We start from the raw sequence: 27,533 nt of genomic DNA on the forward strand, positions 1-27,533 counted from the left end.
ATCGAAATCGAAACGTTTAAAAAAAATAAAAATAAAAAAAAGACATAATCCCTTGACAAGTGGGATATTTATATTCTAGTTTTTGGCAAAAATCAATGGTTGAAATTATATCAAGCTACCAACATGGTAATGACTTAGTAGTACCAAACCCCTACTGCTCAAAAGAGAAAGTTAGGAGTTCCAGTCTCAGTGGAAGCATGTGTTTTTGAATACCAACTAAGAAAAAATAAATAAATAAAAAAATCAAGCTTCGACAACATCATCTGAGCTTAGCTCAATGGGCTTAAACCAAATTGGCCACGAGCCCAATGGCTTAGCTCAATAGGCTAAAAACCAAATTGGCCTCAGCTCAATGGACCTTGAATTGGAATCAGAACACTAACCCAACATGAATTCACATTCAAAAAATAAAGGAAAATAAAAGAGGAAACGGATATCAGAGCATGAAATATCACCCTAGGTAAAAATGATAAAAAATACTAATAATAATAAATTAAAAAAAATAAGCATTTATCAACAATTCCTAAAAATTAACATCCTATTATAATATATGCCAACTCAAACCTCAATAAAATGCTTGAGCTGGTCTTTTTCTGTCAGATCTTCTTAACAATATGCCATAGTTTACACTGAAAGGTTACCCCAGCCTTGCTGCTCAAACCCCGATTCCCAACTACTTGCTACTTACCGCCAAACTGGAAAATTAGGGCTTGTTTGGTTCAGTTTTCTCTCACAAAACTGTATATACAAAAAAAAAAAATAAAAATAAAAAAAATAAGCCTACTTGGTTGACAGTTTCTAAAAGCCCAGTTAAAAAATGTTTGTTTTCAGATACCTACCATTTGTCTTTTATAGTTTTCTTAAAACAGATTTCTGTTTGGTTCAGTTTTCTCTCACAAAACTGTATATACCAAAAAAAAAAAAAAAAAAAAAAAAAAAGCCTGCTTGGTTGACAATTTCTAAAAGCCCAGTTAAAAAATGTTTGTTTTCAGATACCTACCATTTGTCTTTTCTTAAAATTTGGGCACTTCATACTTCACACTGATGGCTGCATAAAAATTCAATCCAACATTTATATACAAAAATAGAATCCACATTCATATATAACAATAGTTGGTGATTACGCGTTTTATAAGAATCTCTACATAAAATTGAGAGAACCCAAAAAAAAATTAAATTTTAGTAGACCTTTGTTAAAATTAAATAATTGCCTTGTTCATTATGCATTTTGGGTTTATTCATATATCTATTATTGTACATGTATCAAATGTGTACGTGTATCAAGTGAGTGCATGTATCATGTGTATATTAGAGAATAGTATATATAGTGTGAGGGATTTGTTATTAAGATATATCAACACAACAAAGAATTCAATACAATATAGAATAATATTTGTTGATCCATTCATTCTTCTCCTCTCTTCACTTAGAAATTATTTAGTTAGTTGAAACTACAGCCAACATAAGTGCTATCAGAGCTTGATTTCAATCAAGAGCTTGATTTCAATCAAGAGCAAACTGGGCGTGAAACTTATTAATGGGAAAACAAACCCCGAAGAAGATCGATCGTGATGACGACTACAAATAATCAAAACCAATGTGCTCATTAATTAGCACTTCCCCTTTTTTATAGGGAAAATTATGATTTTTAGTATGTGAAGATGAAGAAATATTTTTGAGAAAAGTGGAAATATAGAGTCCACTCAACAAAAATGTAGAATTTGCAAGAGAAGTAGCCATGTTGACAAAGATTGTTAGTTTCAGAAAAAACCTCAATGTTTCAATTGCAAAAAATTTGGACATGTTCAAAAAGATTGCCAGTTGAAAACAAATCAACAAGCTAATTTTTCCAAAGGCAAGAAGGTGAAGCAAGCATGTTTTATGCTTGTCACACGGTATTGGAACAAAAGGATAATGGGTGGTTTCTTGATAGTGGGTGTAGTAACCACATGACTGGAGATAAAAAAATATTCTTGGAGATGATTCTTCATCAAATTCTCAAGTGAGGATGAGAAACGGTGCCTTGGTCCAAGCAAAGGAAAAAGGTACCATTGCCATAAAGACAAAGAAAGGAAGAAAGCATATATGAGATGTGTTACTTATTCCGGATTTGGAGCAAAATTTGGTAAGTGTTGGGCAACTTGTAAAGGATGGGTACTCCATTCATTTTAATGAGGACTTTTGCAAAATTCTTGACAAAGGGAACAAAATCATATTGTGGCAAAAATCAAGATGGGGAAAAATAGAAGCTTTCCTCTCACTTTTTCATGTTAAAAAAATATAGCCTTGAAAATGGATGTTCTTGATGAGTCATGGCTTTGGCATAGAAGACTTGGGCATTTGAATTTCCAAAGCTTAAAAAATTTACAACAAAATAGCATGATGTATGGGCTGCCAACAATACAAGAAGTTAAAGAAGTTTGTGAAGGTTGTGCTCTTAGTAAGCATCATCGAGAGTCATTTCCGAAAGAGAAGACATGGAGGGCTAAAGCACCATTGGAGCTTGTTCATACCGATGTGTGTGGACCAGTGACAACACCAACTCATGTGAGTAACAAGTATTTTATTATTTTCATTGATGATTTTTCAAGAATGAAATGGATTTATTTCATAAGAGAAAAATAAGATGTGTTCTCTATTTTTAAAAAAATTCAAAAGCTTGTTGAAAGGCAAAGTGACCATCTTATCAAAGTGTTAAGAAGTGATAAAGGTGGAGAGTACAACTCAAATGAGTTTGAAAAGTTTGTGAAGATATTGGCTTGGAGAGGCAATTAATGGTTGGGTACACTCCACAACAAAATAGAGTGGCAGAAAGAAAATATATAACAATTGTTGCGATGGGAAAATCAATGCTTCATGAGAAGGGGCTACCCAAATCATTTTGGGGTGAAGCCGTGTATACGGCTGTTTACTTGATAAATAGGAGTCCAGTAAAAGCAGTGGAGAATAAAACTCCTTTTGAAAAATGGAGTGGAAGGAAGCCATCATTGAATCACTTGAAAGTTTTTGGGTGTATTTGTTTTTGTTTCAAGAGAAATGATGCACAAACTTGATGAAGCTAGTGAAAAATGCATCTTTGTGAGTTATAGCTCAAAATCAAAGGGCTATAAACTCTTTAATTTGAAGAAGAATAAATTGATTATTTGTGAAGATGATCTCTTTAATGAAAAGGCTGCTTGGGATTGGAAAGAGAAGAAAGTTCAAGTTCAAATCATCACTTTCAATGAAGAATCAGAAAATCAAGAAAATGAAAATGAAGATGTTCTTAAAGATCCACAAGAAATGTCTCCAAATTGGTAACTCACAATTAGTCTCAACTTCACCATCAAGTTCAAATTCCTCATCTCCAAGTTCAACTCCAAGAAGAATGAAAAGTCTTCGTGATGTGTATGCAAGTTGCAATTTTTGTGTTGTTGAGCCAAAGAGGTTTGAAAATGAAATTAAAGAAGTGGTAAGGAAGAAATTCAAGAAGAAAAAGAAGAGGATGAGATTCAGCTCAAGTATTGCAAGACCGAAGACCAAGATGCGGACATCTTCACCAAAGCACTTCCAAGAGATAAGTTTGAATACTTTAGAGAATTGTTGGGTGTCACAACATGGCATTAAGGGGGGTGTGTTAAAATTAAATTAATGCCATGTTCATTATGCATTTTGGGTTTATTCATGTATCTGTTATTGTACATGTATCAAATGTGTACATGTATCATGTGTGTGGTTGAGAATTGTCTTGAAAAGTTCAAAGATCTATCAAGAATAAACATTCCGGAAAAAAAAAAAAAAAACAACTTCAATTATATGGAAATGTCTATTCCTTAACAGTCTAGTAATCAGCCTGAACTCTAAAGCTTATCATGAAGGGCTTCAATTTCCAGTAGAATTTTCTTCAAAACATAAATTATTTTGTCTATTAAATCAATAATCCGATGTCCAACTTGAGAGTTTTGTATTGGCGACTCAAAGTAATCTTCTCAAGTTCATGAATTAAAGAATTTTTGTACCCAAAAAAAAAATAATAATAATAATAATAATAATAATTAATTGTGGACCATTTCTCTTTTATACCATATAAAATTGAGTATGGACGTCGATTTTGAAATTTTTTGACAACATAAGTTTTATGAATTAATCGAAAGAATACTCCATTAAAAAAGAGTGTGGGTCAAGTTTCATTTCATTTCATAAACATGGAACCAATCAGCAATGAACTTGAATTCTTGTCATTCAATGTAATCTAATTTGCTTCCTTTCAGTTCTTATGATTCATGTGATATAAGGTGTAAATAAAGCCATAAAAAGTTTGGGATGTATCAAAAAAATAAATAAATAAATAAATAGTAGAACCCTTAATCCAATAATTCACTTTTCTATCCATATGGATATGGTTCATACAATAAGATTAGGTTCAGTTGAAGAGGGAACTACTTTCTCATACTAGATTTAATTAATTTTTCTCACTCCATAATGCAATTTATCATTCTATTATTTTCTGTAATGCTACATTTGGTGTGCAGGAATGGAATGGAATGAAATGTCCATTCCAACCATTCCTTTGTTTGGTATGCTACTTAAAGTTGGAATGGCCATTCAATTGGAATGAAAATTCATTCCTGGGAATGAAAATCCATTCCACAACTGAACCTATGGAATGGTCATTCCATTCCCAAGTAATTTATTTAAAAAAATTGATTTCCCAAAACACTCTCATATTCCAAGTCTAAAAACCACTATTACCTTCCATCACACCACCACTACCACTGCCTTCCAACACCACCGACTTTCGCCATCGCCCACCACTTTCCACCACCACCACCGCCACCGCTTTTCACCACCGCTACCGCCACCGTTTGCCACAACCACCACCGCCGCCTTTCACCACCGTTACTGCCACCACCACTGCCATTGCCTTTCACCACCTTCCACCACCACGGCCGCCATCGCCTTTCACTACTGCCACCACCTTCTACCACCACCACTGCTACCGCCTTTCACTACCACTACCACCTTCCACCACCGCCACGCCATAACCTTACACCACCACCGCCGCCGCCATCACCTTTCGCCACCATTGCCATTGCCGTTGCCTTCAACAACCACCAACGTCGCCGCCATCGCCTTTTACCACCACCATCACCTTCTACCACTTTCCATCACCACCACCGCCACCACTACCTTCCACCACCGCCACCACCACCACCTTCCACCACTGCCGCCACTACCTTCCTCCACTACCACCTTCCGCCACCACCTTTCGCCATCGCCCACCACCTTCTGCCACCATCTTCCACCACCGCCACCACCTTCCACCACCACCACCTTCCGCCACCACCTTTCACCATCGCCACCACCACCACCTTCCGCCACTACCTTCCGCCATCGCCAACACCACCACCTTTCGCCACCACCACCACCACCACCACCTTCCACCACCACTATAGTTACACCACTATCTCATTCTATCACAACCACCACACTACTGCCATCGCCTTCCACCAACACCACTGCCACCTTCTACTACCACTACCACCACCAATTTCCACCATTGCTACCACCGCCGCCTCCAACACCACCACCTACACTACTACCGCTTTCCACCATCCACCACCGCCACTGCCACCATTTATTTTTTAAAAATTATTAGAGAATATCATTTTGTTAATTTAATTTAATTTATTTGTTACTAAGAGGGATATTTTGGAGAATTCAATTAGAAATTTATTCCATTCTAAATTTTAAATTGGTCCAACCAAACACTAGAATGAGAATGACCATTCCATTCCATTTCCATTCTCATTCCATTCCCACTTGCATTCCATTCCATTCCTGCACACCAAATGCAGCATAAGTGTATAAAGAAAAAAATAGATTCGTTTCAAGTCCTAGCAGAAAAACAATGGACTCAAAAGTGCTATTAATGCACAATAGAGTGTTGGTAGTCCATAAAAACTTGTTTCAATTTAGCCCAGCATGCTCTAAATGACATTAGATCAATAAAATGCGCCACATCAGCTGTGTGAGGTCACTGTGAGGTCAAAATTTCAAAAAAATAAAAACTAAAAACTCAAATTTGAAAATGGCATCGGAAAAGCAATTTTTACATATTTTTTTATTAAATATTTTTTTTCTTTTCTTCTGATTTCCTGCCCATTACATATTTGCCTTACAAGATACGGTAGACAAATATTTTGTAAGAGAAATAATATCGCAGTACTCCGGTTACAAAAGTAACCGATCTAAATCGATCCTTATCATCAAAGGGTGTAATTTAATAGTACTTTCTCTCCTTTCAAAGTAAAAAGTCGATAATAAGTCCACGTAGAGGCAATTAGGTGGACGTGTTATTTATCAAGATAGTAATAAATAAATGAAAATTTGACCCTTACCATTCTTAATTTCTATTAGAATATTGATTGCGAACACAGAAAATCCATTTGAATTTAAATGCTAATTGTTCTTTTGCAGGATTCTTAAGCACCCTTAAGATTCCAAACTAAATGTTGTTCCTTATTCTTAATTAGCAAGAATTTTGAAGATAAATAAATAAATAAATGGCATAATCATTTACTTATAAATGGCACCTTCCATGAAAAATAATTACTGAGGCTATGAGGCCTGTTCAATGAATGGAGTTTGAATGTAACTCTACATGTACAGCAAAAAAAAGTACTACTTATGCTATGGTTGACAGCACCGAATCGTTATTTTAGATTCGAAAAAATTTAGCACAAAATTTGAACTAAACTTCCTCCAATTTTAAGTTCAATACACTAATTCGATGCTTCCAAATATAACATTAGTGTTTTTTATGCGCGTAGAATTAAAATCCATCACGCAGTAAATATACCCCACCATGAAACTAATTGCAAATCCAAGCATACCAATTGAATGGGATGGGTTGGTTGTGTGAGTTAGTTCTATCTGTTTTGGAAAATGAGTCAAAGTTAGGAAGGTGAACAAACCAGTGCGCCTCCACACTTTTCCTAACCACATCTCATCAAACTCACATTGGTCATATCAAATTTTCAGACTTATGTTCTCTATAAATAACCACTAATTAATGCAAGTAGTTCTTCAACTGTGAACATTCTTCAACAGAAACAACCCTAAAGCATAGTTCATTTATCTCTGAAATTAACGATAACCCAACTCCTTAAACCTTCAGCTAATATCAAACAATGGCCTGTTTCAAGAATTTCTTCGCTCTATCTTTGATCGCGGTACTATCACTTTCAAGCATCCATATGAGCCTGGCAACTCGCCTCCTCTTCCAAACATCTCCAGTTGCAGCACCCACACTGCCTACAATGCCAACAATCCCACCTCTACCTAAAGCTACATTGCCTCCATTGCCTGCCATGCCGACACTGCCTAAGACCACATTGCCACCATTACCAAGTAACGCGCTACCAACACTGCCTAAGACCACATTGCCACCACTACCAAGCGCCGCGCTGCCAACATTGCCAACCATGCCCACAGTTCCAAAGGTGTCACTGCCTCCATTGCCAGCCACTTCATTGCCCACTATTCCGACCATTCCAACCACAATTCCTTCAATCCCAACCATTCCAACAACAATCCCAACAATCCCATTCCTCTCACCACCTCCATCCCACAACTAGCTCTTGAGCTGTAGAGCATGCCAAAAAGTATATTTTCGTAGCCTGAGTGAGTCCATCCATTTATGTTTTTGTAGTTACAAGGTGTGTGAGGTTTCATTTTCATAGGTTTGTGGAGTCATTTTAGTATTACTGTATTCTCTTTAAGAATGTTGTGTAATATTGTTGTTCTGTGTGATATATATGAATGAAATTCATTTTTTTTTTGGTCTTGGTTATTGAACTAATCTCTTTAGAAATATTCATTTCCATTGAAGAATTATCGAGAAAGAAAATGACTGAAGAAAGAAAAAGAAAACGACGGAAGAAATGGACAGATCAACCATGGTACGTACTAAATGGAATATAAATTAGGGTAAATTGCAAGAAATCCCTCTGAATTATGTTAAAATTTGCAAATAACCCTCTTAAAGTATATTTTATACATAATACCTCCTGAACTATCACATTTTATTACAAAATGTCTCCATGTCTAGACTAATTTTCATTCAATGTTCATAATACCCTTTTCTTATTGAATTACAATTAATTTTTTTTTCTTATTAAAACAAGTTATGGAAAAAAATCATACTTATTTGATGACATATTTTTTATTAAATTTGCATAAACCTTTAATTTTTAAAATTAATTGTGTACATAAAAAAATTTAGTAGAAAATTTCAAAACAATTTAAGTAATTTTTTAATTCTCATGAAAATATTGCATGAATAAGAAGGTATTTTTTATTTAAGTAATTTATTAATTTTTCATGAACATATTGTATAAAAATATATATTGTAAAAAAGTTTAAATTGAGTATAATAATTTTAATTATAAATAGTAACATTTTAACAATAAGGCAATTATTTTAGAAAATCGTAGTTACAACTCTATTTAATTTTTCCAATTTTATGATAAATTGATACTAGTAATAAGTCACTGCTTGAGTTTTTTTTGGCAAACGGGCAAGCGCCCCCATTACAATTGGTATCAGAGGCAAAGTTGCGCATGTTCGGGTGGGAGAGAATGTTACAAATGAGATTTGTCCCACATTAGATTTGGATGGGGTAAGCATAAATGGACAAGTGTCTACCCGTTACACTAGCCACAAAGAACATGGGCGTTTACTCACTGGGCCATATCCGAAGTGGATGTCGACTTGAAAGTTACAATAAATTAAATATAGATTTTATTTTTCAGATTTCTCTTCTCGTTGAGCTCACTTTTAACATATGGTCCGTAGGAATTAGTTAAAGTTCTCCGACTTGGACATGAATAAATTCTCACACGTTTCTGATCAAGGGGAATAGTCAAAAAAAAAAAAAAAAAAAAAAAAAAAAAAAAAAACGAAGAAGAAGAAGAAGAAGCAGCATGTGAGATAAAGGTGAACGCATCGCTAGAAGTTCCAGATAATGACTCATAGAGACATTCACAACCAACAGGATGGGGGCATATAGTTTGAGTTTTGATCCCAAAAATTATATATATATATATATTTGAAGCCTCAAAGGTAAGTTCTATTATATATATGCGTGTTTTTGATTTACAAGAGAAATTAAGTATTGAAGATCATCTGAATTGTGTATATTTATCCACATAATATTATTTTATATGCTGCATTTGACAAATTGCAAATTGTTTGTTATCCACGTGTCTTCTGATTTACTTGAGACCTTGGGCAGGGCCCTTTGGACCCACTCCAAGGTAACAAACTGGGGATACTGTAATTGGCCTCATAGTTACAGCACCAGATTAGTCAAGGACCATAATTAAGCTTTAGGAAGTCGAACCCTGGACATGTCCGAACCATTCCTTTTACTCCCTTTACATCACAATAGCAAGTCATGTAATTTAGTTCACTCAAAATCGTTAAATATATATATATATATATATATATATATATATATATATATATATATATATAATAAATTAAAAGCTAAAGGAGAGCATTGGTCCATCTTTCAATGGGGCTTCAAAATCATGCTGGCTTGGCTTTCAAAATAAGTATTGCATGCCAAGAAAGTTAGTGAGAAATTGCATGTAAAATGTCAAAATCATGAAGATTGAGTGTTTTTGCTCATTTATTTGTACATTTTTCTGCACATCCTACATCCTACTTATATGAGAGATTGTGCTAAATAGATGTTAACACCTAAGATATGGGAGGAAATTAATGCATACGTTGTCTTTAAATTCTTTAAATCACAAAGAAGTGAAACCGCCCAATTACAAATTATTATGGTAAGATAATAATCTTTACCATATTATCTCAGAATATACATATATGGAAGGAGATATTTCCAGCTACATGAGAATCTCGTCTAAAAAAATTAAACCTTACTTTCCAATTTTTCCATACTTTAAAGAAATTTAAAGGCAAATTTATAATGCCTATGTATATCCACAAGAAAATATATTCAGATCGGTTGAACATCAACAAAATATTTGGCTTATAAAGAATTTCAGTATATTATTGTGTTTAGTTTTTATTTTAAAATTAATATAAGGTGTTTTAGAAAAATTTCTATAAAACTCAAATTAATAAATAGAGTTTTTTTAATAAAAGTAAATCTAATTAGATAAGAAAATATATAAAAATAAATAAATAATTTAGTGATTCTAATTAGACAAGAAAATATATAAAGTAAATATATAAAAAATATAAATAATTTAGTCTATTTAGTCTCCACATCTTTTCTAATTTTATAAATAATATAAAAATAATTTTCTAATATATAAATAAATAAAATATTATTAATGTAATAAAAAAATAGTCTTGATTTTGATATTGTTTTAGGAGTTTGAATACACCTATCAATAATTGAATTCCTAAAGTTCAATTGAAAATTGTTATTTTTATCTCTTTAAGTGTCAATTTTATGTTCATAGAGATTTTAGAATTTACAATTATTTAATTACTTTGTTGAATATTAATTTTAAATTAAATTTTGGTCACTTGAAACTCTCACACCCTCCCGGGAAAGAAGTGAAGGCTTAAATAATAAATATGATACTTTAGAGCCACCAACTCAAGTTCTTACCAAGCCAAAATTTGCTCTTTTTTTTAGGGTTATATGAACTGTCTATAGTCACCAACTACGTTTTTTTTTATGCAATTAGAATTACAATCCATCACAAGTAAATATACCTTATCTAACCCTTTTTTTTTTTTTTTTTTTTTTTTAATCCTAGCAAAGAGAGGAGGGATTCAACTACGAGTACATCTGTTAAGGAAGTTCGGCGCTCTACCAATTAGGTAACTGATTAATGCCCAATATACTTACCTACCCAACCATGAAACTATCTGCAAATCAAGCTTAAATATTGAAAGCGATGGGTTGTGTGAGCTAGTCCATCTGTTTTGGAAGATGAGTCAAAGTTTGGAAGGTGAACAAACCAGTGTTCCTCCATACCTTTTCTAACCACATCTCATCAAACTCACATTGGTCGTCATATCAAATCTTCAGAGTTTCTCACTAATGTTCTCTATAAATAACCACTAATACAAGTAGTTCTTCAACTTAGAAGAACTTGGAAGTACAATTTTCCCTGAAATTGGAGTAATTTAATTCAGCACCTGTCAATGGCCTCTTTTAAGCATTTCTTGATTTTACCTTTGATTGTGGTGTTGTCACTGTCAAATATCCAAATGGGCGTGGCAGGTCGTCTTCACCTATTGCAAACCTCCCCAACCGCAGCACCTACACTGCCTAACATGCCACCTCTGCCTAAGGCCGTGCTGCCTCCATTGCCGGCCATGCCTAAAACCACATTGCCAAGCACCCAAATTCCATCTCTGCCAAACCCGACATTGCCAACCATGCCTGCCATTCCAAAGGTGACACTACCTCCTCTGCCAGCTACTTCACTGCCCACCATTCCGACCACCATGCCCACAATTCCTCTCCTCTCACCACCCCCATCCGCCAATTAATAGCCTCTGATATGCTACCATTTTCATCACTTGTTAGTTATGGATGTACTCTAGATAAAGTGAGTTGATAGTTGGCTCAAGGAGTGAGAGTTGAGTTGTTATGTACACATCGCTCAGATTTCATTGTTTCTTGAGGTGTTGTTCCTTGTTCGACATGAATTTTATTGGAAAAGTTTTGATCAAATAAACTATTTTTTTATTTTTTTACTTTTTTATTTTTTATTTTTTTCAAGACACCATGCTGTATTTCATAATCGAAATCGAAACGTTTAAAAAAAATAAAAATAAAAAAAGACATAATCCCTTGACAAGTGGGATATTTATATGCTAGTTTTTGGCAAAAATCAATGGTTGAAATAATATCAAGCTACCAACACGCTAATGACTTAGCAATACCAAACCCCTACTGCTCAAAAGAGAAAGTTAGGAGTTCCAGTCTCAATGGAAGCATGTGTTTTTGAATACCAACTTAGAAAAAAAAAAAAAAATAAATAAAGCTTCGACGTCATCATCTGAGCTTAGCTCAATGGGCTTAAACCAAATTGGCCACGAGCCCAATGGCTTAGCTCAATAGGCTAAAAACCAAATTGGCCTCGAGCTCAATGGACCTTGAATTGGAATCAGAACACTAACCCAACACGAATTCACATTTAAAAAAAAAACGAAAATAAAAGAGGAAACGGATATCAGAGCATGAAATATCACACTAGGTAAAAATGATAAAAAATAATAATAATAATAAATTAAAAAAAATAAGCATTTATCAACAATTCCTAAAAATTAACATCCTATTATAATATATGCCAACTCAAACCTCAATAAAATGCTTGAGCTGGTCTTTTTCTGTCAGATCTTCTTAAAAATATGCCATAGTTCATACTGAAAGGTTACCCCAGCCTTGCTGCTCAAACCCCGATTCCCAACTACTTGCTACTTACCACCAAACTGGAAAATTAGGGCTTGTTTGGTTCAGTTTTCTCTCACATAACTGTATATAAAAAAAAATAAATAAATAAAAAAGCCTGCTTGGTTGACAGTTTCTAAAAGCCCAGTTAAAAATGTTTGTTTTCAGATACCTGCCATTTGTCTTTTATAGTTTTCTTAAAACAGATTTCTGTTTTCCAAGTTCTTGAAAACTGTTTTTAGAAAACTGAACCAAACCCTTAACTTATCATAATTTTGAGTTGTGTCAGTGTACAATGGAGACTTTACTTCTCCTTCCAAATGTCTCTGTCGCTGCTACCTTAAGAAGAAAGCGTCCTCCACACCGGTTACCTCTGCAGAATCTGCACTGAAGTTTTGATATCCACAAGGACATACGGATAAATATACACTCTAGTCCAATGAAGGCTCACTAGGGAAGTACCAACTCGGCGACACGTCACCAAAAATGTAGCCAGTGATGTCCTCAGCACTTGTAGAACCCCCGGTGCTCTCTGTACTACAAGAACCAGTATCTGAGCTGCTGAAAATGGAAGAACTATCACTAGATAAATCTACTGTAGGAACTCTACGCATTAAGTGGAATCTCCAATCCTCTGGATCCAGAAACTGATTGCTGGTATGGCCACCTAGAGTCATCCAATAAGGATAATTTTCAAGCCTTGGTTGTAGCATTGAAGAATCCACGGTGTTGGATCTCGCCTTGGAATTATTTTTCTTTCTACTGTTACAAGAAGGAACAGCTTCCAAGTTCCTCTTGATTTTCCCATCTGACAAGACACTGGTGTTCCTAGACAATGATGGGGCCCAAGGAGTGTGCCTAAGAAGTAAATATGCCAAAAAAAATTAAAAATTCATGCCCAAGCAAATCTCGAGTAATCAAAATTTTGAATCAAACTGTAATTCAAGACTTGTTACCTTGCATAGAGGAGCATATACGCCCTTTCTAGTAGAACAGTCTCCAAGTCCACAGGAATTACCTAAACAAAACAATAGAATGCAATTCGATCATCAAGTCCAAAATCCAAACTAAGCCGATTTTACATTAGCTCTCAAGCAGGTTCTACAAATTTTTTTTAACCAATCCAAAGACAAAAGTACAATAATAAATAAAGACAATAGATCATCAAAGTCCGTCTCTTTTGAGATAGTGGTGGTTTATACCTAACAAGTTAATGTAAAGAATATCTAAAACTAAAGGAGGTTCAATGGCCAGAAAATAAAAAATAAAAATAAAAATAAAATAAATCCTCCCTAGACTGAATGAAGCAGAAGAAACAAAATTAGTCGGGCACAAATTATCAGAGAGAAATATTTGTGCATATGTATTTGAGACAAACAGGGAACATACCATGCTATCATCAATTTTGAACCACTCCCCCTGGAAATCCTTTACATAACACACATAGTGACCGGATAATGCAGCATTCATAATATCCAAGTGAACAACCACAGCATAAAGGCTGTATGTAGGATATTTATCACTCGTTTCACTCATATATGGTGCCATATTCAGAACCTCAGGGAAGCAAACCAATTTATTCAGCTTCTCGAAGTTACCAGACTGCAAGTATGGATGGTAGAGGAAGCATTAAAACCAAAAATAAACGAAGAACACAACATCCACCTTATCATCAAAAATTACCTGAAACCGCTTTAGAACAATTGTAAGGATGTTAGGTGCCTCCATTATTGTCAACGTTTTTTTGGCTTTCTCATAAGAACGACATCTGGTTAATAAGGAGTGAGTCAATTTTTCCCACACAGATCCAAAAAATTCGGACGGGCAGGATGGGCCAATTGACTATTCCAAATAAGAAAACAGGAACAATAGAGATACAGCCAGCAGCAGATAAGATGCACACAGGTTTTGCAACTCGCAGGTCAGAGCCAAAGGCACTACATATGTCTCATAAAAATTAAAATGCAATACAACAGAAGGAAAATATCAGTCATTTTAGCATGAAAGCTGCAGTATAGTTGGTTAGCACTCGTATTCTTTCCAGAAGGATCCCAAACATACTATACTGTCTCTACACTGTAATTTCGATTCCTAATGCCTTGTACAAACTATTAGGCTTTGCAATAAAAACTCCTTATAAATCAGATATCAAAGTAGTTTATGTTTTTCTTTTTCTTTTTCTTTTTCTTTTTTTTCTTTTTCCCTCCTTTTTACTGGGTAAGCATGTTTATGGGTACAGCATCAATTATAGAGCTCCTTTGTAACACCCCTATCCATATTAAGGTATCTCTCCAATTGCACAGTAATTTATATAGTAGAATGAGCATAGTAATGTGCACTATGATACTATCAATATAGCGTTCCAACAATATATCAACCATGCAGTTGCTTGATAGATAAAATAGATTGAATGAGAGGAGGGAATATCCTATAAATGATACAGAGACTTGTTTGTTTCAGTTTATAGAATGATTACTTAAGTCTCATGGTGAAAAATCCACAACCCATGAAGTGAAGAAAATTATTACCATCTTGACTATTAGTGCTATTAATTTGACCTGATTATAAATTTAAATGGGTCAATAGAAAAGCTCAACCAATTCACTATGATGCTTGATGAAGAGATTGCTTCAGGTGTGATCTGACAACTGCATCTAAAAGACACTCCAATTGTGAATTGACTTATGCAATACCAATGACAATGATGCTCAAATGAAGCAGTGATACATCCAGAAGTTTCGCCAAGATAAGGCCATAAGGGTGTTTCAATAGTAGAAATGAAAAAGATTAGATATAAAAAGCAAATAAAATGTCAATGTAGAACAAGTGGGTGGAGAAATAAGGAAGTGCTAATCACTTATGAAAAAAAAAAAAAAGGAAGTGCTAATCAAGACTGTTCATGTGTTTAAATGATAGACCTATCCATGAGTGCCAACAAGAAGATGAAAGCTTGTACGAGTTCCCACAATAATATCATGAAAAAAGCCAGAATGGACAAAAATAAGAATAAATAGCATTGGATATTAAATGCTTAGATTGAGGATATGGCAATGTAAGGGCTGCAGTGACTCAGAAGGATTCTTGTTACAAACCCTGGGTGATACAGTTACAAGCAAAATAACAACAATGAGTTTTCTATGAAAAGTTGAGATACAAATTAGCTTTTATGAGGTTTACAATTTCCCCTTGCCGATGGGGAGAATTAACGTTTAATGTGAATTCATAAGTGGAAAATAGATTTTCGAAGAAAGCAATGGAATCTGTGAAGGCTTCTGAAAAGAAATCTTAATCAATGACAAGGAAACAAATGCAGGTTTTAGTTTGAGACTCATGTAAGCTGTGACTGTGAGTGACCCATTCTCCCCTCTCAATAGAGGAGACATACACACACACACACACACATATATATATAGAGAGAGAGAGAAGCAGTATTATTATGGACCTGAGAGGTGTCCGCATTGGCCATTGATTTCAGGAATCACAAAACGAAGAAGGCAACATAATAGTTTCCTTGGCATGTTAAGAAAAAGAATTGTGCAAAGGATCCTGTTAAGGTGTGGTTCATAGCGCATTGGATAAACAAAAAGTAGAGGATGGATATTAAACTCTTCCTAAAAAATTTGAAGCCAATGCATTCAAAAGATCTTCAAAATGTTATCAACCGTGAAACAATAAGGCAAATGAACCAACCTGCTGCACCAGTACTTATTGTCTCCATCCAAGGTTTCAGTAGCAGTGAATTGTGCAAGAGCCTCTTCAAGAGTTTCAATGTCCCCATCTATCTCAACAGTTAGATCCATTATCCGTTCAAACCGTTCAGATTTGCCTAGGCACTTCATGCACTTTATCTAAGATTCTCAATCATAAACTTATCATTAATACAAGTATTCACATAGAGGAATGCCATTATTGACATCTGAACAACTTTTATATTTAAAAAAGATGATCAACTCTATAAAAACGTGAAGACCAATGAATCATTAAAACCAAGAACTACCTTAGACCGAAGGTAACCCCCAAAAGTCAGGCCCACTAGAGTTGACTCTTCTGCCAATGGATCCACCACCCCTGCTTCCTCAAGGCAAACAAGTTGCATTGTATCAACAACACACCTGCCATCTCATTCACTGAATCGTAATAAACATTTGTGAATTGTGAAGATAAAAATAATTACATAAAGCAATAAAAATTCAACCAATCAGCTCTAGAGTACTTTGAACTGCCTCACCTCAAAAATTCATGGGCATCTTCTTCCCTCCCAGGACCAAGATGACTCCCTATCTTCTGTATTTGAGAGATTATCCCAATAGGAGATAGTGGAAACTTCCCTTCCTTCCCCTTCAGTATTAGATGTTCAAATTCACAGATGAAACACCACTCCTTTTGACCTGGTGTAGAAAATGAAAATTGTAACATGAGATGGACATCAGACGCAATCCCAACAACCGAACAAGTTCTGAAAAGGTGAAAGAATCATAAGCAAAAACTTGCATCTTTTTGAGTGGAGTCCTTGAAGAAGATAAGAAGCCAGAGGCCGAGTGAATGTGAGGCATTGAAGCACAGCATTAGCATAACAGCTGCAGAACATTCCAAAAAGGTCACATTATAGATAATACAAATATGTTTCTGTGTTCTTATTATACAGAAAATAAATTAAGAATAGAAATGGATAAATTTCAGCACATACCAAAAACTTTGGAATCACAAAGCAGCAGTAAGATAAAAGAAGATAGGAGGGTAAATTTGGGATAAGTGATGAAAAAGTAATGGATGATCACTTTTTTCAATTCACAGAAGTACTTTCAGTTGAACTTTTATGATAGCCGATACTTAAGATTCTACTAGCATTGGAAAAAAATTGAACCCCTACACCACCACTCATTTTTAGATGTCATACCAAGTTACCAACACTTCTACCACTGTGCTACGACTTAGACTAGCTTCCGTAATTAGGATTCTATACCGAGAATTCACTATCTTAAATACTCAAATTATTTTGGTATTCTATCACAATACAATCAACTATGGAGTCATATAAAACACAAAACTTACAAGTTTCTAACAGCCCAGAGCTAAATTCATGCTTCACAAGTGTGAGCCTCACACAATACATCTATGAGCTAGATTCATTGCAACTATGAGCTTCTAACAGCCTAGATCTAGATTCATGGTTCACAAGTGTGAGCTTCGCATAAAGTAGAAGTTCATTAACTAATCAGGAATATGTGCCAAGGCAAAGGAAAATTTGTGCTATATTTGGAAGAATCTTAGAACCAGAAAAAAATAATAATATTAGTAAAATAAAAAACAGCCAAAGTTATCAGCTATACCTTGATGAAACTACAAGAAGAAATTTTTAAACACAAGCCCTCCTAACCCATTTCAAAATCAACTGTAAGCAGCACATACGCACATGGAACACGTGTAATGTGCATACAGATGAACACTCTCTTACACTAATAGACTCACAAAGTGTATTTGGGTATTATTTAAATTTAAATGCACAAAACAGATAAGAGAGATATGTAGATGCTCTATCCACACTAGGCAAGTTGACAAGAGATAACAATACACAAAAAACAAACATGCGAAGGCATAGAATAGATGGTGAAACAACTAAAAAAGACTATATGAAACACATATACTTGCAAAGTTTGGGGCAAGAGACTTGTGAAATCCTGCAGAAATAGCAAAGTTCTTAGAATTGTCAACTGACTTGAATAGATTGAAGAACATCATCAAGTAACTAACTGGTTGGGAGGCTGTTGAATAAAGAGTTATGTACTCAAAGTCCACGCTATTCCTTTAAATTATCAACATCAGCTCGCTGATCAAAAGTAAATATCTCTGATGTTAAATTCTTATGGAACATATATAATTGTGGCAAGAAACATGTATCATGCATACGGTAAGAGAATTTTTCAACAGGAATGTCCAATGAACAACAAAGCCATTGCCAAATGCAATGTAACAAGGATCATTTTTTTTTTCTTTTGCCATGATTTGGGTGCCCACGGCCCAATGTCAGTTCATACTTTATCTTAAGTTGCCATGATGATGATCTCACAATTATGGCAAACAGCACAACCCTTATAGCCATATACCATATTACATTATCTTGCAGTATTATTTACCTGTAGAGAAACTCTCCTAAGATGTATCACATATCATTGCAGTAATTTATTTTATTCAGAACAAATTAAAAATAACAGAGAGATGAGCTGAAGTGAACTTATTATTTTTTCCTTCTTTCATTTCTTTTCCTGGTTTCTTTCTTTCTTCATTTGTTCTTATAAGTTCAAGAAAAATAGTTAACAGATATATTATATATATACTTCACATGGCACATGGAGAACCAACAGAGTGTGCCCAACGACTACAGACAACATCATCCAAGTTCCAACCAACAATGTTTTTTATTTCAGAGTTCAAAAGATAAGTAAACTAGATTGACAGAAACACTTATTTTACAGAGAAACTACAAAAGATATAACTCCAAAACAGGTGGATAATCAGCTGCTTTGCCTTTCAAGAAGAAGATATATGGACCAGTTCTAACACACGAAAGCAAAATAACCATTTCTGACTTAAATTATTATCTGCAGCCATTATAAGCTTACAAAACTCCATATTACCTGTTCCCACAGTTCACAAGGCCAAAGGGACATAATTCCACCATGTCATGAAAATACAATTGCATGAACAGCTTGTATGGGAAGACTGTCTGTGAAAACGGAAACAGAATGAAATGAAAAGAATATCACAAAGGAAAAATGTAGTACTGAAGGAATAACATGTCATAATTCGTAAAGAAACCTTGCAATTATATTTTTCAGCAACATCCTTCCCAACACCTAACAAGTAGGGCTTTGACTGTTTCGAGGCTCTAAATTGTTGTACAACTTTTTGCACAGATGTTCTCAAACCTTTCTTGGCATTTTGTGACAAGCTTGGAATACTTCCAATTTTAGAAGGCAAAGTATGAACGCTGCCAGATTTTGCAGACTCTGCACTGGAAACTGAATGCCGTCCAGTGGCTGCCAATGGATGATCACTAGAACTACTCACTGACACAGATCTGACTTCTTTACCCTTGAGTGGTTGAGAATCATTTCCCCTATCATTACTCCTAGAATATGACCCTGAGCAGCTTGAGGATGGCATGGTCCTTCGCTTGGGAACATCCTTAACCAAGTCTTCTGATAAAGCAGCTCCATCAATGGTTCTACTTTCTAAGATTGTTGGTTGGACATTATCAGATATAACAGCTTGGGTTTTGGATACTTTCAATCTAGATTGAAACTTTTCATTGCTATAACTGGACTTCATCTTGTTTAATTCACTGGACCAAGACATACGATTTACAGAATCAGCAGTGGACTCTGAGGATGACGAGGTAGGCAGTTCAGCACCATTAGCATTAGTGATAGTTCCAGTAATGCAACAAGAAATAATATCAGAAGGATGCCCCTCTGAACTGTCAGGGATACTCAGCCCAAACACCTCACTGGTAGAAGCATCAACAGAAGATTCATTTCTGGCAGCAGATGAGGTCCTCAAAGATGCAGAACAAATATGCCCTCTCTTGACACCTACACAAGGCTTAACTTTATCATCAGTATCCAACACTGATGGAGCTTCAAAGGAATGACTAAATTTTCCTTCTATATGAGAATCATTATCATACATCTCACACTGGTTTTGTGACGCTGATTTCTCACCAAAGTCACCATTCTCATTTGAATACACAGTTGTAACTGGGGACCGACACTCATCCTTGTGACCTTGTCTCCAATGAATTATTTGGCACTTGCTAGAACTACAACAATGCAAATATAGAAATTAATACTGTAGAAGGGAAGAGAGTCGACATTTACAATGACAGCAACAATGCTTACTATTCATAAAGGAATTAGCAAAAACACAAAAGACTGTTGACTAAAATATACCAAGGTCATGCTGTTCAAGAGCATGCGGACATGTAAATATAAAGCAAACAAAATTTCAAGCAACCCAACTTTTGCATGATCAAGAAATGTGAAACCTTTAATATCCACACTAACTGCCACTATGTTGTTAAGATTTTAAATAATAGAGTGAATTTTTCTCAATCACACAAGATTTTGAATATAAATGACTAAATATATCATCGCAAAAGAAAGGGAGAGGTAAGGCCTAATTACACTTGGCTCCCTTCAGTTTTCTTTTATCACACTAACCTCCCTTCCCATTGACAGAACTCAGCTTATATTAGTGTTGTGTGAAATTACTCAAGTAACCTATATTATTATATTAGTTTCTCTAATCATCACATTGTTATAAAAAATGACCATTATACCCCATGTACAAATGAGGGAACAAACTTATGGCAGGTTGTCTACTCATTCACTTCTTCTGAGCCTTTTCATTTCAGAGAGAGAGAGAGAGAACCAATCGTCTCTCAACCCATTTCAAGAATATTGAATCACAGAACAGTAAAAAGCACCTTCCACTATCTCTTCTCACATATATATACATATACACTGCGCTTTTCAACTTGAACACCATTCACAAACTCCAACTGCTTTCATCTCTCTCTCTCTCTTTCTAGAATCAAAGAATGGCACGAACCAAGCAAATAGCCTGCAAGTCCACTGGCGTTAAGGCACCGAGGAAGCAACTGGAGGAGTGAAGAAGCCTCGCTGGTTCAGGCCGGGAACAGTGGCACTGAGGGAGATCAGAGGCGAGAGCTTGATTCCTCTAAAATGTTCTGGTTTTGGATCGTAACTTATTTTTAAGGGTTTGTATTCATGTGATTGTAATCTTCCAATGCCAATGATGATGATTGAAAAATTGTGGTTTGTCCAAGGAAATTTTAGCAATGAGAGCTTTTGTTCAGATCTCTCTCTCTCTCTCCCTGTGTGCTTCGAATTTGATTGGCTTTTTTAGTTTTGGGGTATTTGATTAATGTTTTCAGCAAGACAGTCTTTTTTCCACCCAATTATGTAATACACTGTTTGGTTTCATGGGAAAATGTTATTGAAAAAACTTTCTAGGGAAAATCAATTTTATTTTATTGATGTTTATCCATATGTTAAAAATTGTTTACATAAAAAGTGTTCAAAGCCTCAAAGGTAGATGAACTCATGAAACATAAAAAGTTTCTAATTAAGTTATCAAATGATAGTGTTGCTGATACCTATTGCTCTATTAATTTTGTTTTAATATCCATAGGGTCTATTTACTAGCAAGTGGGTGGAAAAGAAGTACTTTTCACTGCTTTGTGATTCATTCTTTTCTATAGCTATGCCAATAGATGCATGAAAATGACCTTATTGATGATTAAGAGTCATTAGTATTGAATTGATCTGGTGAGGAAGACGTTTTAGAGAGAGAAACAAACCTTATTTTAGAGAGAGAAAGTAGTTAGATGGATAAAGTAGGGTTCATATATATCTCTATACATAGGACATGTAACATTGGAAGGCTTTTTTGTCTTCCTATTAAGGGTATATAAGTAATTTTAAATCAAAAAGTGAGGGTGCAAATGTCTTTGCAACTACTACAAACTGAAAATTTGCTGACATCATCAAAATTCGTGGTTGACCAGGGTTGACCATTAACAGAGGGGCAAAGTGTGATGATGGAGAACACCTCAAGGGAGGACGGTGTAATTTTTTGAAACTTAGGGAGGCATGTGTAATTAAGCTTAATCTTAGGGTAGGTTTGTGTAACTATCCCTAAAAGAAACTAAGCATCTATATATAATAAGGATGAAGAGTCCTTCACACATAGGAAGCCAAAACCAACCCAACTAAAAGAAATAAGACACCAAGCTCCTATGGATAATATATTTACCCTAGAAAAAGAATTAATGAATTAGCACCTCATTTACTTTTAATATACTTTTACTTATCAAAAAATAATAATAATAATTAAAAAAATAAAAATAAAAACCTTATCAAAAATTAAAAATTAAAAATTAAAAATTAAAAATTAAAAAGAATTAGCACCTCATTTAGCCAGAAAAAGTAAATAAGCCGTTCTTTCATTCGATCATTCATCAATCCAAGGACCTATTTAATTTATGCTTCTAAAGGTTTTTTAACCAAGAAACTAACAGCTTGAGAAGCTCTTGATGGGTGATATAAACATTTCATTAAAAATAGATAACATGAATTTTGTCTTAAATGCATCAAGAGCTTGTTATCTTGAGGAATAGAATTCTTTTGGGTCAAAGTGTAATCAGTAATGCAAACAGAACACAAAATGAAAAAGAGGACTGCACAATCTATAAAATATATCTTTCTTTCTTTCTTTGAAAAAGATTGCATATGCAGAAGCAGCAATGCCGATGGGTGGAAAGAGAAGTGTCTTATTCCAGCTTCAGAGAGTAGAAAAGGGAGAATCATAAGCACACCCCCTTGTCACAACAAAGGAAAGGAAAAGAACAACAAGTAGAATGTGGTTCAAATGGCTTCTTCTCATATATTTATTCATTATGTTGATATGTTGATCGGTGTTAATTTGCTCTGCTTGCGGAGCGGCATGCTGAAAAGAAAAGTGTTATCGGATTTGAACAACTGAGTTTTATGCATAACAACACTCCTCTTTGGGAGCTATGTTTAAGATCTTGGTGGTCTTGTGAGTGATTGTTATGACAACGCAGCAAACCCAAGAAACGCGACAGAAAAGATAAGCATACCACAAACAAAGAACACAAAGATTTAGTGTAGTTCGGCAAAACCTACGTCCACGGTGAAGATCCGACAAAAGCTTTCACCATGACAAAAAACAAGAAATTACAAATTTCAACCCCAAACCTTTGCTCTCGCTCTAACTCTCTTTTCTGCGATTTTCAATCTCTCTCCATGTCCCACTCCAAACCCAAAACTCCCTTATATATCGGGCTACAAGAGAGTAATAATTAGCGTCCACGACCTGTAACCAAAAACAAGTCAAAATCAACGGGTCGTCAAGTCGAAAACAGGTCGCAACACGACCCGAAACCAAATTCGGACCACAACATCACATGTTTGATAAACTGCAATTGCAGTTTTCTTGAGGAAGTCTAACAGTTGTGAGGCTTAACGAATAATAAAAACTTCTTTATTATTATATATATATATCTTTTTTATAATTTTTTATTATATATATATATATATATATATATATATCTTAAGTTTTTACTAAAGTAACCTAACTTACTCACCAATTGGCTTTTACTTTTTTTTTTTTTTTTTTTTTCTTTTTGTTGCACGTCAATCTTCCAATTTTTTTGGGGGTTGCTATTTATTTTGTTATACAAATAGTTATTGGGCTTAGGCTCACAATAAAAAAATGCATAAACGGGGTGGGCATGGGTTCACTTATCTTCCAACAGGGTGGGTATGGGTTTTGACAAATCAACCCTTCCCGGGTATGGAATTCTCATTAATTAAATGGGGGAGGGTATCAGTTTAGGCAAACCGGTGCCATACCCACCTCGTTGCCATCCCTAGTTACAGCCAACCCACCAAGCTACTAGCATTGGTAAATGCTCCGCTACGAAGCAAGCTCTCCCGAATACGACAAATGCAGAAGTGGATTGAGGAGAAATTTAGTTCCAAACCCCATTCAAACAGGCGGAGTATGTCATCCTAATGTGCTTTGGATGATCCACATCACTGGATGAGGCGTTAAATCCTCACAGTTTAGGCACAATGAAGCCATTATCAGAGGCGCGCTCTACAACTAAGCAAATAGACCTCCATGCGAGCCTCACACTAGAGGCCACTATACCAAAAGCGAGAGAAACCCCATCCCTCTATCTTCTCTCCCATTTCTCCACAAGGAGAAGGTTAAGTACATGGCAATAACCAAGGACCTTATAGCTTGATGATACTTCCTCACCTTCCAAAGTAGAAGGATGAGGGTTCAAGTTCCATAGGGCCAAAAGTGGGTGTGTGATTGTGCTTCTTGCCAATGAAAAAAAAGTAAATGGCAATAACAAATTTAAAGTCTGCTGAAAGAAGCAATTGTAACCCGTTCCAAGAGAAAAATAAATGAGAAAATTATATTTAAAACCCAAGTTTTTTTTTTTTTTTTTTTTTTTTTTTGATATGTAAGAAATGCATTGAAAGCACTCAAAAGGGGAACGCATCCCAAAAGAACAACACAGAGCCAAAAAAACAGCCCTCTAAGCCTTCAAGGATGAAACTTTGCTTAACGGTAGAACAAGTTAAAGAAACAAGAATTAGAATGCAAAGGTTGAGCCACTTTTCAATAAAAATCGTTTTGCCACTCTTTTAACTGTTAGGACAGTGTATTGTAGTTTTGTTACCATGAATGCTCTTTCTTCTCGAAGCTATCAGCTATGGCAATGAATTTGGCTGGGATTACTATACTTTGGTTTTGAACTGAATTTGTGCGATCAAAATCACTTTCAGGGCTTTGTGGCTGAGCCATTGGAAGAGACTTATTCTTGCTGACTCCCTCCCTCCAGACTCGTTGTTGGAGACAATTTAAAACCCCAGTATTTAAAACCCCAGTATTTAGCTTATTACCATCATAAAGATGCACAAACATAATTAAAGACATGGCATGAAAGAATGAAAAACCAAGGATGAAGGATCAAAAGTTGTTCAAAAGAAGTTTGGAGCTTTAGAATCCGAGTAGAAATGAAATTCATATGGAACTAATAGAAAAAGGACCCGCATCAAAAGTCATAATATTATGAACCAATTGATGTACAGTGGACCATAAAATACCATCAAAACTCTTGAACATTCACGACTATGTTTCACAATTTAAATTTGATAACACATCTAAACTCAAGAAGACGATAGAAACTAATGCATCTTTTCAAGAAGACGATCGAAACTCATGCTGCAAGCAACAAACAATTTTATATCCCATTTCCTTCCTATCATTTCTTAAAAATAATATAATCTTCAACCATCAAATTTCAAAAAGAACCACAACAAACATTCGCCACTATTGTCTGAAATCATCTACAGACTATCGAGATTGTTCTTATTTCAGCTAAAACTCTAACACACATGAACATCAACTGACAGTAACATTTGTAATTTCAAAATAATAAAAGATAAAATTATGCATGTGTGTGCATCAATTCAAATTAGAAGAATTCCAAAATAACGCACCAGTATCGAACAGCCTTGCACTGCGAGCACCGGGTAGTGGTAGGGCAATAGCACACGGCGCACTGATAAGGCTTCGCGACTGGAATCGAGCCGTATTCGACCACGGAATCGAGCTCGACCATTTCCGCATCTTCAGAGGCCATAACCACAAGCCTCATTATCTCCTCCTTCCTCGCCACCGCATTCCTCCACTTCTGGCGGATTACGAGGCTGATGCTCAACACGAACACCAATACGATGCCCGGAAACCCTAGACTGCCGGGTAACAGCATCTAACCGGGGCCGAGGATGAGTCCGGAACAGAGAAACCCTAGAATCCTTATTTTGCTATGCATAGGGTCAGTGACACTGGTGGTGGTGGTGGTGGTGGTGGTTGTGTTTCTGCATAAAATGTGCAATTGATTGCCTAATTTGGCTGTTGATTGATCAACGATGGTGGCGTAGATCAGTAAATGGCTATGGATGTGTGTGTTTGGTGTGTGAGAGAGAATGGGGAAGAGAGAGAATGGAGTTAGGACATCACTGTAGTACTAGTGTTTGTTTGCTGGTCTTTGTCTGTTTGTAGCGATCAGCATAAATACAAGCTTTTTATCGCAAAATGGTGGTTTTACTTTTCCAACCATTATTCAGTGTTTGGCTGGCTTTGGAAAAACACTTAGCCGCAAGTTTTTTATCACATGCTCACAAGAAAATTTAATTATGTCTTCAACTAAAAAAAAAAAATCAAAAAAATATTAATTATGTTATGTTTGGAGCACCAATTGGTGGAATAGATTTGAAACTAAATAAATTTTAGTTCAAATTTTGTATTAAATGTTTTCTAATTTCAAATTTTAAGTGGTCAATTCGGTGTCCTCAAGTATTATAATTTACATGGAAAAAACAAGAGAGGGATTAATCAATTTTTCTGAAGCCCTAGCGCTAACTACATTTTTTTTAATTTCAAATTCAAGGTCGATTTGGTGCTCCGAAACGTAATGCAAGTGAATTGCATAGTGTTACTTGATAAACTGAAAATTAAGTACTGAAAATTTAAGAACTATATTTTAAGTGCTACAATTTTATTAAAATTAATAATTTTATTTGATCTTTTTTGTATTGTAAGTGTTCAACATTCAATTATAAGTAAAAATCACTTTCACTTAAAATTTGGACAATTATTTTTATTTTTATTTTTTTCTTGACAAACAAACCAATACCCAACAAGGGATTATGATGAGCACTGAAAAGTGCGCATTTAAACCTCTTAAGTTCGAGTATTGTAGGACATTTACCTATCTTATTTTCTCGTTTTAGAGTAATTTCGTGTTATTGCCCTTTTCAGGCGTTTATCCCCAAAATAAGTCAATTCAGCCAAATTATAGCATAAAAGAAGCAATCTCAAGCTGAATGGAAGAATGGAGCAAAGTGGTGGAAATCAACAAGTTTCGATTAATCAAGAATATTTTCGATCAATCTCACATTGATAGATCTAGCCTTGCCAAGATGGATTAAAACCCCTTGTCCTTATCCTCAAGAATTTCCATTTTCGATCGATCGAACTTTCTTCAGATCGATCGAACTTCCTTGATCTTATCCCCACCTACCACTTTTGTCTTTTTCCCAAAATATCTCAGATTTGTCTTATTCTAAAAAGGCACCGCCAAGGATTGATCGATCTGGCCTTACTTCAATGGATCTAGCCAGAGTTCGATCGATCTCATCTGAATTCGATCGAACAAACCTCCTCAAGTCCGAAATAATACAGAGTCCAGCTCATTAAAAGATGGCTGGTGGTGCAATCATTGAGAGGACCCTAGTGCACGAGACCTGACCATTGGGTGTGACACTTGAGCTACCTATATGAGGATTTTGAGCCATTTTTACATCATATTTCAAGAATTCTCATATCATATCATCATATCTATCTTGGAGAGGAGGCTAGAAATTAGAGAGACATACACTATTTGGGAGTTCTTCCATTCTTCTAGGGTTTC

At 35.3% G+C, this 27,533-nt stretch overlaps 2 protein-coding genes across 4 annotated transcripts; one reads left to right on the forward strand and one right to left on the reverse strand.

The window, feature by feature from the left end:
• Window positions 1–518: 518 nt before the first annotated feature.
• LOC132267118 (ubiquitin carboxyl-terminal hydrolase 17-like) lies at window positions 519–26,122 on the reverse strand. Of its 3 annotated transcripts, none has more exons than XR_009468871.1 (12): window positions 25,558–26,122; window positions 19,250–20,252; window positions 19,069–19,157; window positions 16,925–17,010; window positions 16,662–16,821; window positions 16,431–16,545; window positions 16,124–16,281; window positions 14,117–14,201; window positions 13,823–14,035; window positions 13,390–13,451; window positions 12,606–13,291; window positions 519–996 (listed from the first exon to the last, which is right to left on the reverse strand). XR_009468871.1 is itself a non-coding variant. In XM_059768178.1 (12 exons), exons 3-12 carry the CDS (start codon window positions 20,120–20,122, stop codon window positions 12,865–12,867), a joined length of 2,268 nt encoding a protein of 755 aa, XP_059624161.1. In that variant the 5' UTR covers window positions 20,123–20,252; window positions 23,236–23,353; window positions 25,558–25,681; the 3' UTR covers window positions 12,216–12,864. The 3 variants fall into 3 exon arrangements, 2 of the variants coding, with proteins under 2 accessions (XP_059624161.1, XP_059624160.1); XM_059768178.1 differs by lacking the exon at window positions 519–996 and adding an exon at window positions 23,236–23,353 and having other exon boundaries at window positions 12,216–13,291; window positions 25,558–25,681; XM_059768177.1 differs by lacking the exon at window positions 519–996 and having other exon boundaries at window positions 12,216–13,291.
• On the forward strand, window positions 11,179–11,529 carry LOC132316637 (protein PELPK1-like). The gene has a single exon (XM_059815109.1). It carries the CDS (start codon window positions 11,179–11,181, stop codon window positions 11,527–11,529), a length of 351 nt encoding a protein of 116 aa, XP_059671092.1.
• Window positions 26,123–27,533: the final 1,411 nt, after the last annotated feature.

The sequence above is a fragment of the Cornus florida genome, unplaced genomic scaffold (genome assembly GCF_030987335.1).
Source record: "Cornus florida cultivar Cherokee Brave unplaced genomic scaffold, ASM3098733v1 CherokeeBrave_3.0.0_Hap2_Chr07, whole genome shotgun sequence".
NCBI classification, from domain to species: domain Eukaryota; kingdom Viridiplantae; phylum Streptophyta; class Magnoliopsida; order Cornales; family Cornaceae; genus Cornus; species Cornus florida.

Coding starts and splice junctions, on each gene's coding strand:
- LOC132316637 (XM_059815109.1), top strand. CDS start 11,179: ATGGCCTCTTTTAAGCATTTCTTGATTTTACCTTTGATTGTGGTGTTG.
- LOC132267118 (XM_059768177.1), bottom strand. CDS start 25,829: ATGCTGTTACCCGGCAGTCTAGGGTTTCCGGGCATCGTATTGGTGTTC. Junction 16,546..16,661: donor GATGCCCATGAATTTTTGAG/GTGAGGCAGTTC, acceptor ATGAGATGGCAG/GTGTGTTGTTGATACAATGC. Junction 14,202..16,123: donor AATAAGTACTGGTGCAGCAG/GTTGGTTCATTT, acceptor CTTATTAACCAG/ATGTCGTTCTTATGAGAAAG.